This window comes from Anguilla anguilla, chromosome 15, assembly GCF_013347855.1.
Source record: "Anguilla anguilla isolate fAngAng1 chromosome 15, fAngAng1.pri, whole genome shotgun sequence".
Classification (NCBI taxonomy): Eukaryota; Metazoa; Chordata; class Actinopteri; order Anguilliformes; family Anguillidae; genus Anguilla; species Anguilla anguilla.
This window is the reverse complement of record NC_049215.1, coordinates 26,292,445-26,306,741: the sequence shown is the minus strand read 5'-3', so window position 1 is coordinate 26,306,741 and position 14,297 is coordinate 26,292,445. Positions and strand designations below refer to the sequence as shown.

Below are 14,297 nucleotides of genomic sequence, written 5' to 3'. Positions count from 1 at the left end.
TTTCTTGAAAGAAAGCAGGATAACGTTCACCAAAATCGCGTAAAATTTGAACCAGATAATCTTTAACGAAGACATTTGTTTAAAAAAAAATGAAACCTAAATTACACTATAGAACAGTAATGACAACTGTGCTGTTATACAAAGTTTGGCTGCTACCATGAAATAAACCTAAAGCTATATACTATTAATATAGAAGCTGTAGCGAGATAGCTACGGCATTGTGTTATGGACACCTATCTAGTTATTTGTATTGATGTGTTAACGTGGAACCTTTCACTATCAAACTCTGCTGTAGAGCAAAAGATCTCGGTAACTGAACTCAGATGTGACCATGACATTTGCCAGATAGGCTAACCTAACGTGAACTAACATCTGTTCAAAAATAATATTTTTGCTAGCCTGCTAGTTGACTTCGTAGCGATCTATACAATCGGAGACCAAACCCGATTGATTGTGTTGTCAATGCTGGGGAGCTAACACTGATCACAAACAGTTAGCAAGCCAACTGCTTTGCTAGCTAACACTAACCACACACACTGAACTCATGAACAAAACATGCCATGTTAACTAGTCATACGTGTTAGAAAACAATCTAAGTTCATATGTTGAACTTTGAGATTACATGTCAGCTGACGATCTAGCCAGCCATCAAAGAGGAAAGAAGTAGTTATTTAAGCACACAAACATACCCAGTTCAGTTCCTCAAAACAAACGCAGGCAGCTAGCCAAAAAGCTAATTAAGCTATCGATAAGTAGCAAGCTAGCTAACGTTAGTTAATCCTCCGCAAAATCACAATGGTAAGCCAACAGTTACTCTAGTTCTCTTGAAACAAAGCAAGTAGCAGCTACGTCTTTGTGGCAGTTCTGGAAATGCGTTACTTGCATTTTCTTAGCACATGATTGCAAAATAAAATTTTAAAGTCCGGTTCCACCACATTACCTACAAACATCTTCCCCCGTCAGCTGATTCGCGGCAGAACAGTCTGCATCATTCTCGTCGCTTCCTGAAAGACATTAAGGGACTGTTATTGTAGTGTACACCAATGCCCAAAACGCAGGCGTTCGGCAGACGCCATAATATTAGAGCTTGATTTCTAATTTCAGTATAATCAGAGTTATACATGTTTTAATAATTACAGGCAAATGTCTCCTTAGTCAACATTAAACACTTAATACGACAGACTCCAAGCAATTACCTTTTATTGTTCACAACATTATAGTCATTTGTTTCACTTTTTGTTGCCCTTCACAAGACTAAGTTATCCGATACAAGATACTCATAGTTGAGTAAATGAAGTTAAAAAAAAACTTCACTTGTTTTCTAAATATACGCACTGCTTTGTCCTTTATGGAATCTACATATCTAATGCTCAATTTATAAATATATATCACGGACCAATGTTATACAATATTGATACCTCGGGCTACAATTAATAGTCTTCGCTCGACTCCAATCGATTGTTCAGTATTTGATTGCTTACCCCAAGTTTTTTCTATTCACTGACGGTGCGGCAAAACTGCACAAGCTTTCTGGTACAGTATGTTTTCACGTTAATTTTCATTTATATTACTAAAGTTAATTACTTAGCCTGGAAGTAGAGCAAGATGTTTAGATATCTGATCTTCCTGCTTTAATTTGTTGGTAAATTCATACATAATCCTAGTTAGTTACGTTAGCTAGTGTGTCTAGCTCGCTAGGGAACTCAGTGAGCCAGAGAAACACCACGTGTGCTTATGTTACTCCACGAGCCAGAAATTGCTACCTTGCTAGCAATTATTTACGTTACTTAGCTACTTACTTATGCCACATAAGTGCAGCAGCTTATTGGCAAATTCATATGACCAGGAATCGAGGAAGTGTAACTAACTAAAAGTGCAAGCTAAATAAATCCTGCCCAGGTCGTCATCTAGGTTGCTACAGTTAACTAGATTCCCATTTTCACATGTAAATCATATACATCCGCTGATCCAGGTCCGTTTAAATCCATGTATTGATATTGTAAGTATTATTTATTATCATTATCATTTGGAAGCATTGCTTTATATGGATTCACCTTATAAACAGGAGCTTCTTTATTATCTTGTTTTGACGTATTGATTCGCTGTCAGTGGATGTTGTCCGTCCATAGTCATATCTAGGAAAGGATTACAGTAAAATATTGAGATTTGGTGTACATTACAGTAGCTGCTATAGTTGCCAAAGCAATGGATGTAGAATGTTGTGGTGGAAAGGCAACCCTGTAGGACTTGCTTGAACAGGGCTTCATTGAAGCCCTTGTATGCAGGTTCAAATGCCGAGTGGGACACCGTTATCCTACACTTGAGCGAGGTGCTTAACAAAGTTCCTTCAGTAAGCGTTTCCTCGTAATTTGACAGGATTGTTCTCTGATAATAATAATAATAATAGCTTTATTTGTATAGCACTTTCAATACAGGTAATCACCACGGAAACGAGACACATCGACTTTCCTGTGAGCTGCAGTGCTTGACGGCTGCGTGTGGCTGCTTTCCATGGGGTTGACCAAGCAGTACTTGCGCTACACTGCCAGTGCTGTTTTCGGAGTGATCGGGAGCCAGAAGGCCAACATTGCCTATGTCACTCTGAGAGGAGGCGAGAAAGGACGCTACGTCGCCGTAGCGGCCTGTGAACACGTGTTTATATGGGACGTGAGGAAAGCAGAGAAGGTGAGCACTACAGCTGGAATTTCACGCGGTGTTTGTGTAATATTGTGCGTGTTTAATCCCCCATTGTCTTAGAGGTGAACGAAAAAAAAAAAAAAAAATTGAGCAAGACTGTTCAGCCCTTATCCTGGACGGCCAAAATGCCACAGATCTTATCAGCCTTCTCCTGAAGGGATAGATCCACAATGACAGCTTTTCTATACCTGAATAATGAAGTAATTCTTAATGTTAATGAAGCATTTTTATTGAGACAATTAAACATCTCCTATCAGGGCTGAGCACGTAAGTCAGTTATACAGGGCTGAAGACCCCAGTGGGCTTGTGTCTGGACTGAGTGAATCCCTTCTGCCTCTTTCATTTTCAGGTCCTGATTCTCCAGGGAAACAAACAGGAGGTGACCTATCTGTGTCCCTCTCCTGACGGCGTCCATGTCGCCGTCGGTTACGAAGACGGCGCCGTCCGTATCTTCAGCCTGCTGAACGGCGAGAGCAACGTTTCCTTCAGCGGTCACAAGTCTGCGGTCACGGTCATTAGATATGATGCGCTGGGTGCGAGGCTCGTGACCGGATCGAGGGTGAGCTTGTAATCCACAGCAAGGTGTGAAAAGCAAGCAGAACATGCATGAAAAACTGTGACGAGAAACTCGTGGAATGAAAAGCTTGTGCAAGTGAAAAAAGCCACTGGGTCTCATGTTTACTTATGCAACCCAATGCATATCTTAGATTGAGGAACACCTTGACTAGACAATGCTTGCTGTGTGTTCAGTGGTTGACACGCAGTGTATGTTATCCTACAGGACACGGATGTGATTGTGTGGGATGTCATCAATGAGTGTGGTCTCTACCGGCTGAAAGGACACAAAGATGCCATCACACAGGCTCTGTTTCTTAAGGACAGGAACTTGCTGGTCACCAGGTAATGCAACAGAATTACTGTTCATTTACAGAGGCGTTTAAATCAACTCAAGTACTGTTAAAGACACATTTGGTGACGTAAAATGCATAGATACCCACTACAAGATTGACCTGTCTGTAATTGTTTTGCGTGGACTGATTTGTGCCATTTTCTATTTTTCCAGCTCAAAAGACACTTTTGTAAAATGGTGGGATTTGGACACACAGCATTGTTTCAAAACCATGGTCGGCCATCGCAGCGAGGTATGGTTTACACATTCTAAGGTATAATTCAAGCCCTCAATGAAGGGTGTATCAATGAAGCCAGCTGTGTGAAAACCGATTGGATGGCTGTGTGTCTGTGTGAGAACCGATTGGACAGCTGTGCATCTGTGCAAAAGATGATTGGACAGCTGCACATCTGTGCGAGAGCAGACTGGATGTCTGAACCTCTGTTATGCTCACAGGTGTGGGGGATGGCGCTGCTGAACCAGGAGGGCAGGCTGCTCACAGGTTCGGCCGACAGTGAACTCAGGGCCTGGGACATTTGCTACCTGCAGGGGGTGAGGAGACCAACACCCGAAATGCTCAGTGTTCTGTCACAAATGAAATACAGAGTGCCCTCTCAAAAGGGTCACATGTGTCCAGTGTTTTTTGACTCTTATAAACGGGGCATAGCAGTGTCATAGCAGCTTTGGAGAGTGTTCTGAAGTGTGACCTCAGAATGGTGCTGCGGGAGATTTGCTGTTGAGCTGATGGGTGTGGTGGGTTTGTTTGACCCAGGGGCAGGAGGTCGGGGAGCCCAGGGTAAAGAAGGTCAAAGGTCTGCTGGATGAAGATGATGAGGTAGAGGAAGGTCTTGACGAGAGCCCTGAGGAGGTACTGTGTGACCGCTGCTCCCCACATGTCTCTGTATGCACATACATATCCTGAGGTCTTTAGTAGTCGGTGCAGAGTACACAATGCACTCTTTGATACCATAAAGTGAATATTAGACATTCCTTTTATTCCCTGGCACTGTAGACATATTGAAATTATGTACTACAACTGAAATTCACAAAATCTGAAAATGTGAAAATGTTTTACTACATTTTCAAATAACCATATATTAGGGATGGGAAATTATGTTTTTTCAGGGTTTGCCTTTGTTAATAGATGGCCCCAGAACACTTGATGCCATTCACTTAAAAAGTGAAGCAGAGTGAAACCCAACAGACACTGCATGCATTGCATACAGTATGTGCGTATGTTTGTTTCATAATGAAAGGACATTACATGCCTTCTGTTTACCATCCCATAGAGGATCCTCAGCTGTGAGAAAGCTGGGTCTATTCTGAGAGAATCCAGAGACAGGGTCGTCTCCATGACGACTGACGCAAAGGCCAAGGTTCTGGCTTGTCATGTGAGTATAGTTCCACTTACTATGTGCATTCCTACTACCCTGGCCATACTTTTCAAAGTTGTGTGAAGTTCCTTCCCCTGATCTAGAATACAGAGAGACATAAACATTTACATGTTCTCGCTTTATCTACTTGAACAGCACATCCACATATTTTAGTTTTAGAAGTTTTAACATGAACAAAATTGCATAGGAATAAATATTTTATGGGACATTAAATAAGTTAAATAAATACTTGTTATTTGGTTACATTATCCTGAGTTTTAAATTTCAAACGAGAATGCAAATATATTGGATATTCATTGACATCCCTGTGATGCCTCTCTCACCGGGACAGCCGTTCATTGTAGACAAGTGATCACTGATTGGTGGATTCTGTCATGTGTTTGATCAGGGTACTGACGCAGTCCTTGAGGTGTTCACTGTGCTCCCGCAAGAGGAGGTCCAGAGAAGGAGGGAAAGGAAGCTGAAAAAAGCCAAGAAGGCAGCCAGGTAAGTCTCAGGAACATCAGATGGACACCCCTGAGAGATCACACTGACATCACAGCAGGGTCACATGGTTTAACCACGCAGTCTCAATGCAGAGTATACACTTACTCAGTTATGGAATAGTGTTATTTGAAAAGGTTTTGTTGCAATGAACCTTTCACTTTTGGTTCTGTTTCTCATTTGATTTGCCTTTGCCTGTTTTATCTAACATATTTGTTTGAAACATTGTTCTAGATTTTGGTGGTGTCCAGTTATAGTCAGTGATGTAACAGACTAATGTTATGGCTCTAATGAAGGCTTTGCAATGGTACTGCAGCCATAAAGCATAGTGTAAGTGCTGTGATGACTGATGTGGGAAGTGGTGTACGTGTCTGTGGGAGAGGCGACCTCTGCTTACCCCTGACCCCTGGTTCAGGTCTAAAGGGGGGGAGGAGGCCGTGGAACCCCAGGTGGAGCGGAAGTTGGGAGATGAAATCGTGAGGATGGCCAACATCAAAGCTTCCTCCAAGATTCGGTAAGTAGGGCGACTTGTGGGCACCAAATGGGCACCAGTGTGTGTTTCACCTGCTTTCAGTTGTCCCATAATATTCATCCCAGTAAACCGTGGGAAACTGCTCAGGATGAGGATTATTTTAGAACTTGCACCAGTTACAAATGTGCAAATGTGTAAAAGTTACATGATTAATATCAGAGTTGTGCCTCTGTACCTTTGACAGGTGGAATGCTTAATCTCAGGGTGGGGGTTGCTGAGTTGATTGATTGATAGGAGATCTCTCTCTCTCTCCCTCAGGTCAGTGGACTGCCTGCTGTCCCCTAGTGGGGAGATGAAGGTGGCCCTCCTGCTCCAGAACAACACGGTGGAGACGTACACCCTGAAGACCACAGAGAAGAGCCCTCAAGCCAACAAGACCTCTCGCCTGACCCTGAGCGGGCACCGCACAGACGTCCGCACGCTGGCCTTCAGCTCCGATAACATCGCCATGCTGTCTGCCTCCTCCGAGACCGTCAAAGTGTGGAACAGGTGAGCCCCAGGAGGGATCCGATTCATCCGACTGGAGCATACCACAGACGCTTTGAAGGGGTCCATCAAGGGCCAGTCAAGGGTCCGTTGGGAACTTGTGTGCTCAAGGAGTGTTCAGATCCATCTGGGAAGTTTTTCTCTTAAGTCACATGATGTCTTTCTGCCTTTCTCAGGTCTACCCTACAGGTGATCCGTACCATGGCTTGCGAGTACGCTCTCTGTTCTCTCTTCATTCCTGGAGACAGACAAATCATCATAGGAACCAAGGTACAACGTCACACTGTTCATTCACAAAGCAGAAAAATCTGAGCTTTAACAGGGAAGGTATGCAAAGGTGTCTCATCGAGATCCAGCTGTGTACTGACTAGGCTTTGGTTCCAAAACCTAATTCCACTATGGCATAAATTCTCATAAGAACGGTACCTACCAGACTGAATTACAACATAGATATCGGTGCCATACACCTTTACTAGCTAAAGTTACACTTGCCCTGTCCACTCAGTCAGTGACAGCAGGTACCATCAGCAAGCTAGCTAATGTTAAACTTGGTCAAAATGATAAAAGTGAAAAGGTATAAATTATTAGTATAATGTATAATTTAACCAATTAAATAAAACTAACTTGTACAATTTTTTGCCTTTCAAATAAATACAGACTTCTTTAATGTCATTGTTTGCGCTTTATTTTAAAGAATGTATCGGTGTAGGGACCTCTATCATTTAAAAGTATAGTTTTAGCATCGGTATCAGTAAAATAAAAAAGATAGCCGTCCCTAGTCCCGACTCGCACAACGTAGCACATGAGAGGGTTTCATTCTAGGTAGGTGTGTCTGAGACTGTGCCCAGACTGTAGATAATTTCCCACAGAGCGGAAAGATCCAGATCTTTGACCTAGCTTCAGGACGCCTGCTGGAGACCACGGACGCCCACGACGGCGAGATGTGGTCCCTCTGCCTCTCTCCTGATCAGGTAAGAGTCTCTCAGTGTGGCTGCCTGTCTGCTTGTGTAAGTCCGCCTGTCTTAGTCTTATGTTGGGTGTATATTTGACACGAAAGCAAAATCAGCAGTCAGTTGTCTTCAGCTGTGCTATACGCGCACCAGTATATTCACAGTAACAACCCTTAGGACTCACCGCCTATTTATTCTTGCCGTCTTTGGTTGACAGTCTGTTTAATATCTGTTATCTACAGTCTCAATAGTTTTCTCCCTCTGGTAATGCCTGTACTTTATGTTCCATCTTTGTATTTACTGTTTTGATTGATGAGGTTATACTGCACTGTGTGCGTGTGTGTGCGCACGTGTGTGTGCGCGTGTGTGTGTTTTCAGAGAGGCATTGTGACTGGTGGAGCTGACAAAACCGTGAAGTTCTGGGAGTTTGAGCTGATCAAGGACCTGGAGTCTGGACAGAACAAGTAAGCGCCGATTCTGACCCCAACCTTTCAGAGTCAGCGGCCACTTCACAGGAGTGTGAAAATGGGATGACGGCTGCATTTTACTGTATATTTAGAAACTTAGAACACCTGAGGTACTGGAAGGCAGCTAATGAATTGAGAGAGAGAGAGCAAAAACTATAAGGAGAGAGCAAGAGGGAGCAAGCCCAGTTTAATAGAGAGTAGGACTCTGCTGTGAGTTTTAATAAGGCACTCTCACGGGCACTCAGTGATAAACTGGGTAGTTTTGTGTTCCGTACAGAGGTAGTCCTGTGTTAAGAGCACAGGTAGTTCTGTGTTCAGAATGGTATTAGTGCTGTGTTGGCTCTAGGGTTGTCACTTTTTCCAAAAATTGAGATTTAATGAATCTCAAAAATAAAATTAATTTGTTCAAATTTGCTCAAATTGGCTCATTTGTAATGTATAGCCGACCACGCATAGCATAACTCACAGATGAACTACCTAACAGTATTTCCACCAAACAAAACAACAACATGGCTTGTTGTTTACCAGTCTCTTTGATATTGCGCTACTGGGCTACCCACATCACCTAGGCAGCCGGATTACAAGTTCAAACCCTTAATTTGATATTCAAAATTTAAAAAAGATAATCAAACAGGTTTGATAATGGAACACGCCATCCCTAGTTGGCTCCATGTTCACACGCTGCTTGCGTGTTGCTGCAGGAGGCTGACGGTGAAACACACGCGCACGCTACAGCTGGACGAGGGCGTGCTGTGTGTGCGCTACAGCCCTGACCAGAGGCTGCTAGCCGTGTCCCTGCTGGACTGCACCGTCAAGATCTTCTACACCGACACACTCAAGGTATAAGCAAATACTGTCAAGATCTTCTACACCAACACACTTATGGTATAGACAAAAACCATCAAGATATTCTACACTGATGGTATAAGTAAATGTCGTCAAGATCTTCTTCACAGACACACTCAAGGTATAAGCAAATACCGTCAAGACCTTCTACACGTACACACTTATGGTATACACAAAAACCATCAAGATATTCTACACTGACACACTCAAGGTATAAGTAAATGCCGTCAAGATCTTCTACACTGACACACTTTAGGTTTAAGCAAATACTGTCAAGATCTTCTATACTGACACACTTAAGGTATAAGCAAATACCCACCTGCCCTACTGTCTCACTCCAAGGTTATAAGACACTCACCTTCATTGGCTCATTACATGTGATAGCTTAGAGGATGCCAGATTTTCACCTGTGTGCAGTTCTTCCTTCAGGGGAGCGCTACATGTCCATGAACATAGCCAGGCATGGGTCAGTGCGGCCCCACCCTATGGGTACAGGCGCGATGGCAGTCGGATGTCTCATCTTTCATTCTCTTTTCTCTTTTTCAGTTCTTCCTCTCTCTTTACGGACACAAGCTCCCTGTGCTGTGCCTGGATATTTCTCACGTGAGTGTTCAGGCACCCAGCCAGCCGATCGATCAATCGGTAAATCAGCCAATCGTCTGTGTGCGTGTGCGCATAAATAGATGAGTTATTATTGGGTCTCTTTTTCCATTTCCCAGGACAGCGCGCTGATTGCCACGGGCTCTGCCGACAGGAACGTGAAGATCTGGGGGCTGGACTTCGGGGACTGCCACCGATCCATGTTCGCACACGATGACAGGTAATAAACAGGAAGTACCCTGGCGAGGCAGGAACACAGCAACGGGATTACAGATAAGCCCGAAGGATGCGCAGCTGCTGCACACAACGTGACATTTATAATCGTTCATGAAAATGCGTCCCTGTGTATATGAATATCCTCTGTCCTCTATATGAACTACAGTGAGGTGCGTATTCGGGAAACAGTAAGGAATTAGGACTTCCATTTTTTCCTGATATTTCTAGTTTTCATAAGCGGATTAAAGTATGCATGAATGTTAGAGTTATTTGCATGCTATGTGCAAGTCTAATATCAAATATCATGAGACTTCAGATCAGTGACTTGTTCCAAGGTTACTAGAGAGTTCTGTCTCTTACCACATCTTGCTTTTTTTGTTTTAGCGTCATGTTCCTGCAGTTCGTTCCCAAAACCCATCTGTTCTTCACAGCTGGGAAGGACAAGAAAATAAAACAGTGGGATGCTGACAAATTTGAGCACATCCAGACCCTGGAGGTACAATTCAGTGTCATCCCTTCTGCATATCTTCTTCCAAGCAGTACTAAGCAGTGATGACTGTCCCCATTCTAAAAATGTTAAAATCAGGTAGATGTCTTTCTCCAATTTTCTGTATGACCTCTGACCTTTGAACTCCTGTCCGTGCTGTCCTCAGGGTCACCATCGTGAGGTGTGGTGTCTGGCGGTCAGCCCCAGCGGAGACTACATCGTGTCTTCGTCCCATGACAAGTCGCTGCGTTTGTGGGAGAGAACGAGGGAGCCCATCATCCTGGACGAGGAGAAGGAGATGGTGGGGGTCACGGCGTTGGGAATTTTCCTGTTTTTCAGAACATACAGAGTCAGCTGGGTTTTAAAAAAACTGGAATTGTCTGTGGTGAATTCAGTGTCTGAAACCGCAAAATTAAGATGCAGCTTCACCTTGATAAAGAGAAAGCAGTGAATGACGCTATAACCAGTGAACATTTTTTATGGTGAAAAGTCAGTGAAACACCATCTAGGCTTTCAGGTGAAAGCCTGGCTACATTTGGTTGAAAAGTGTTCTAGCTAACTAGGGTGTAGTCAGGCTATATCTGGGTAAAAACTGAGCTATATTGGGGTCAACATAATCTGTTTTTGCCAAAAACGTCTCAACTTATATTTTCCACCCCTATGAATCTATACATTCCGGCTGTTGCTCACTGGTTATGCTTATCTTGTCCCCAGGAGAGAGAGGCGGAGTTTGAGGAAAGCTTGGCCAAAGGGGAGGAGCCAGTGGTGAGTACTTTTTTTTCCCTCTCTGATTCATTGACATCAATCAACCAATGAAGTGTCAGTGTTGTGTCACCGATCTCTCTCGTTGTTCCGTATATGCCTCGCTGCTTTATGTCTGTCTCATTGGAGGTGCACATAACTGTAACATGCAGGCACACACAACGCACTTATGAAAACTAGAATTATCAGAAGAATTATTTCTCTATGTCTGTCTCACTGCTCTATGTTTGTCTCACCTTTGTCCGGTCAATTGCTCTGTCTCGTACAGGTTCCAGGAGAGACCAAAGGGGAGGCAGGGCCAGCGGGAAAGAAAACCATAGAGACTGTAAAAGCGGTGAGTAGGCTCTGCTAGAGAGTAGTCTCTGCCATTGAAAACAACCCCTCTCACTTCCCTATAGATCTACTCTACTGTATAAGAGGATTTATGGCTAATTTCAACATACAATTTCACTACAGTATTACAAGCTGCATGACGGTCATGAGACTAAGATTGCTAGGCGCATAGTTTAGTGTGTGTGTGCGTGTGTGTGTGTGGGGGGGGTGTTTCAGAGAAGAATAGGGTATATAGCAGTGGTGTATATGGATTTGATATGGCAGGAAAGGGGGTGAGGTAAAGTTGAAGAGGGGGGCATCCTTGTTGGTTTGAGGGTAGAACAGCAGCCCAGCCCTCACTCTCTCTCTCACTCTCCCCCCCTAGGCGGAGCGCATCATGGAGGCCGTGGAGCTGTACAGAGAGGAGAGTAAGAAGCTGGAGGAGCACAGAGAAGCCTGCGAGGAGGCTGGGAAGCAGGTAACTCACCTGAACTCACCTGTAGCAGCGCAGGTAACTCACCTGGACTCACCTGTAGCAGCCCAGGTAACTCACCTGGACTAGCCTGTAGCAGCCCAGGTAACTCACCTGAGCTGTGACGGGAACAGCCTGAATGGATCCCTTCCTCATGCCAGCAAACTCATGCCATTGTGCACAGTATATGGAAGTGTAGCTACAGTCAGACTGCAGACTCTGTCACTCACTCACTCTTTCTGGTTTCATAGCTCCCTCCTCCTAGGACGAATCCCATCCTCATTGCCTTCGGGAACATCTCAGTAAGTGAAACCCTCACCCACTCCACCTGGTATATTATCTGAAATGTACAGGCATACGTATGTCAGATAGTGTTGGACTTTTTAAAGATATGAGATAGTGTAGCAGTTAAAGACTGCAACGATCAGGTCAGTACTTCCAGCTCACTGCCGATTTAGAGGAAACACAGAGGTACCTAAGCAGGATTGCTTTGGTGGAAACTCATTATGAAGGTTTCCATTTTTATGGTGTGCTTTTGTCCTCCTCTTCTAGCCCTCACGCTATGTACTGGATGTGATCAAGAAAGTCAAATCCAGGTACGATGCCAACACTACACCGGACTTGCTATGATGAAGTGATGGGAGTGTTACAGATGGGGAAACAGGACTGGCATTTGCCTTTCAGTCTTTCTCTGTTCATTATCTCTGCTCTGTGACTCTCTGAATTCCATCGCGCTGACAGTCCCTGGTTCTTACGTTCTCTCTCTCTCTCTCTCTCTGACTCTCTCTCCTCCCTCAGCGAGCTGGAGGTGTCCCTCCTGGTCCTGCCCTTCCCGTACATCCCAGACCTGCTCTCCCTCTTCAACCGGTTCATCCAGGACGGCTCCGAGGTGGAGCTGGTGTGCCGCTGTCTCTTCTTCCTGCTCCGGTAGGTTCCGCCTGGCCCGTTATGCAGCGCACAGCGCGCAGACAGTCACCTGGGAGCTGATCGAGCGCGTAGCCGTCATGCGCACACTCGTGTGTCAGCCGTAGAGTCAGGTGCGGTAGTCAGACAGGTGTGTGAGGTCACAATGTGGTCAGGGCTCGCGAGTCTTCTCAGCGAGTCTTTCAAAATCTTTGAGGTCTGTGAGCTGGAAATGAAAGCTGAAAGCTTTACTCTTCAACTCACTGGTCTGAAAACTGTTGTAGCGGTTTTACTTGATCTGCCGGTTTACAATGGTTTGTTGGCTAGCATTAATTACGCTTCAGATTCAAAGATTGTATGGTTAAAACAGCTAATTACTTGCAGTTAAAAGTAATTTTCTTAATTGAACGTGTCATATCAATTTGCATCAGGAGTGTACAGGACACACTGTGTGTCTATGGCTGGGTGTACTTACTTATTTACTCAGTGAGCTGTCTCTGAATGTGTCCTCAGGGTCCACTTCGGACAGATCTCCAGTAATCAGATGCTGCTGCCTGTCATTGATGATCTGAGGAGTAACACCATCTCCAAAGTGCAGGAGATCAGGGTAAGTGCTCTGCTCTGGGCAGGTTAGGGGTGAGCCTTGATCCAGAGTGTCCTGCAGGGGCTGCCGTAGGCCTGCACGGTTCTGTTTTAACTCTTTGAAGACTAGCTTTTTCGGAGTGTTTTTCAAAAATCCAAGTCAGTATTCTAGAATTCGATTACCAGTAGCGATTGTTACATCAACACTAGAATATTCAGTTAAGGACATTCTAATCACTTAATTGTGACATCACACCAAACGGCTCACCTGTGCTGTGAAGCTGCTGACACGCTCCCCCTCTCTTCTCTTTCAGGACCTCCTGGGCTTCAACAGCGCAGGCTTGCAGTTCCTACAGCGCGAGATCGAGAGCAGGGAGGACGTGATGTTCTTCGCCGACGCCACCGACCGCTTCGAGGAAAAGAAGAGGAAGAGGAAGAAGAGGGAGAGAGCAGTCCTCACAATCACCTGAAATGTTGATCTATCCGTTTTTGCTGCTGTATAGAAGAGCAGCCAGTTTATTATTGCTGTGTGCTGTAATGTCTTGTACGTTAAAGTACCTCTAAAGGAACTCATTCTATGACCTTATCCAGCACGGAACGGCAGTTAAATTGGTTATATTGCCCATTGACACCATTTTACCATTTTTGATGCTTCCTTTTATTTTACATAAGAGGACAAATATGATAGTACTGATATAGTTTTTTTTTTCCAATTACTATAAGTGTGAGAGACCTCTGTGTCACTATTTTTCTGAAGTGTATATTGATAAGGAGAATGGACTGAATGTTTGTAATAACGTATTAAACTGTTCCCATATGTTTGTGCACAGTGTGCCAATATGAGATACACTTTATCAATGCAGTGAAATAGAGGGAAAAAAACAGTCTCATGAATGTTGTTAGTTTGTTGGGAGGAAGTTTGAGAGGTTTAATAAAGATAAATATGATTTCTAAAAATATCTAGTGTTGTTTAGCTTTTTAAAACACTCATTCTGTTGAGTGTAAACATTGAAATGGGGCTTGCGCAGTAATACCAGTGAACAGTGCGGCTGAGCGGAGAGGCTGTGTTGTCTCCTCTACTCCAGCCAACTGGTACTGATACAGAGTGGAAGCCCTCGTGGGGGGTGGGGGGGGGGGGGGGCGCTGCTGAGAGAGTGATGTCATAGCTGTCGCCGACATCTCAGACCACCAAGATGCTCTCCTTTCACCGCCGTGTTAC

The 14,297-nt window shown here is 44.3% G+C and overlaps 2 protein-coding genes across 8 annotated transcripts in view; one reads left to right on the top strand and one right to left on the bottom strand.

Annotated features, from left to right (window-relative positions):
* gdap2 (ganglioside induced differentiation associated protein 2) overlaps positions 1–1,004 on the bottom strand; it is a 28,867-nt gene extending 27,863 nt beyond the window's left edge. For 2 of the 4 annotated variants that reach the window (XM_035393414.1, XM_035393417.1), the window contains exon 1: positions 690–934. The gene's annotated coding sequence lies outside the window, so the exon portion shown is untranslated. The other 2 variants (XM_035393415.1, XM_035393418.1) reach the window with 2 other exon arrangements.
* A 425-nt stretch (positions 1,005–1,429) lies between these two features.
* On the top strand, positions 1,430–14,037 carry wdr3 (WD repeat domain 3). Of its 4 annotated transcripts, none has more exons than XM_035393410.1 (27): positions 1,430–1,533; positions 2,422–2,685; positions 3,047–3,256; positions 3,479–3,597; positions 3,761–3,839; positions 4,043–4,138; positions 4,359–4,454; positions 4,876–4,977; positions 5,369–5,466; positions 5,879–5,977; positions 6,254–6,484; positions 6,658–6,751; positions 7,351–7,452; positions 7,810–7,895; positions 8,600–8,738; positions 9,291–9,347; positions 9,464–9,564; positions 9,945–10,056; positions 10,214–10,348; positions 10,762–10,812; positions 11,078–11,143; positions 11,507–11,599; positions 11,845–11,895; positions 12,146–12,189; positions 12,392–12,520; positions 13,010–13,103; positions 13,393–14,037. In XM_035393410.1, the coding sequence occupies exons 2-27, from the start codon at positions 2,512–2,514 to the stop codon at positions 13,546–13,548; spliced, it is 2,814 nt and encodes a 937-aa protein (XP_035249301.1). In that variant the 5' UTR covers positions 1,430–1,533; positions 2,422–2,511; the 3' UTR covers positions 13,549–14,037. The 4 variants fall into 4 exon arrangements, with proteins under 4 accessions (XP_035249301.1, XP_035249302.1, XP_035249303.1 ...); XM_035393411.1 differs by having other exon boundaries at positions 1,456–1,533; positions 2,436–2,685; XM_035393412.1 differs by having other exon boundaries at positions 1,490–1,538.
* Positions 14,038–14,297: the final 260 nt, after the last annotated feature.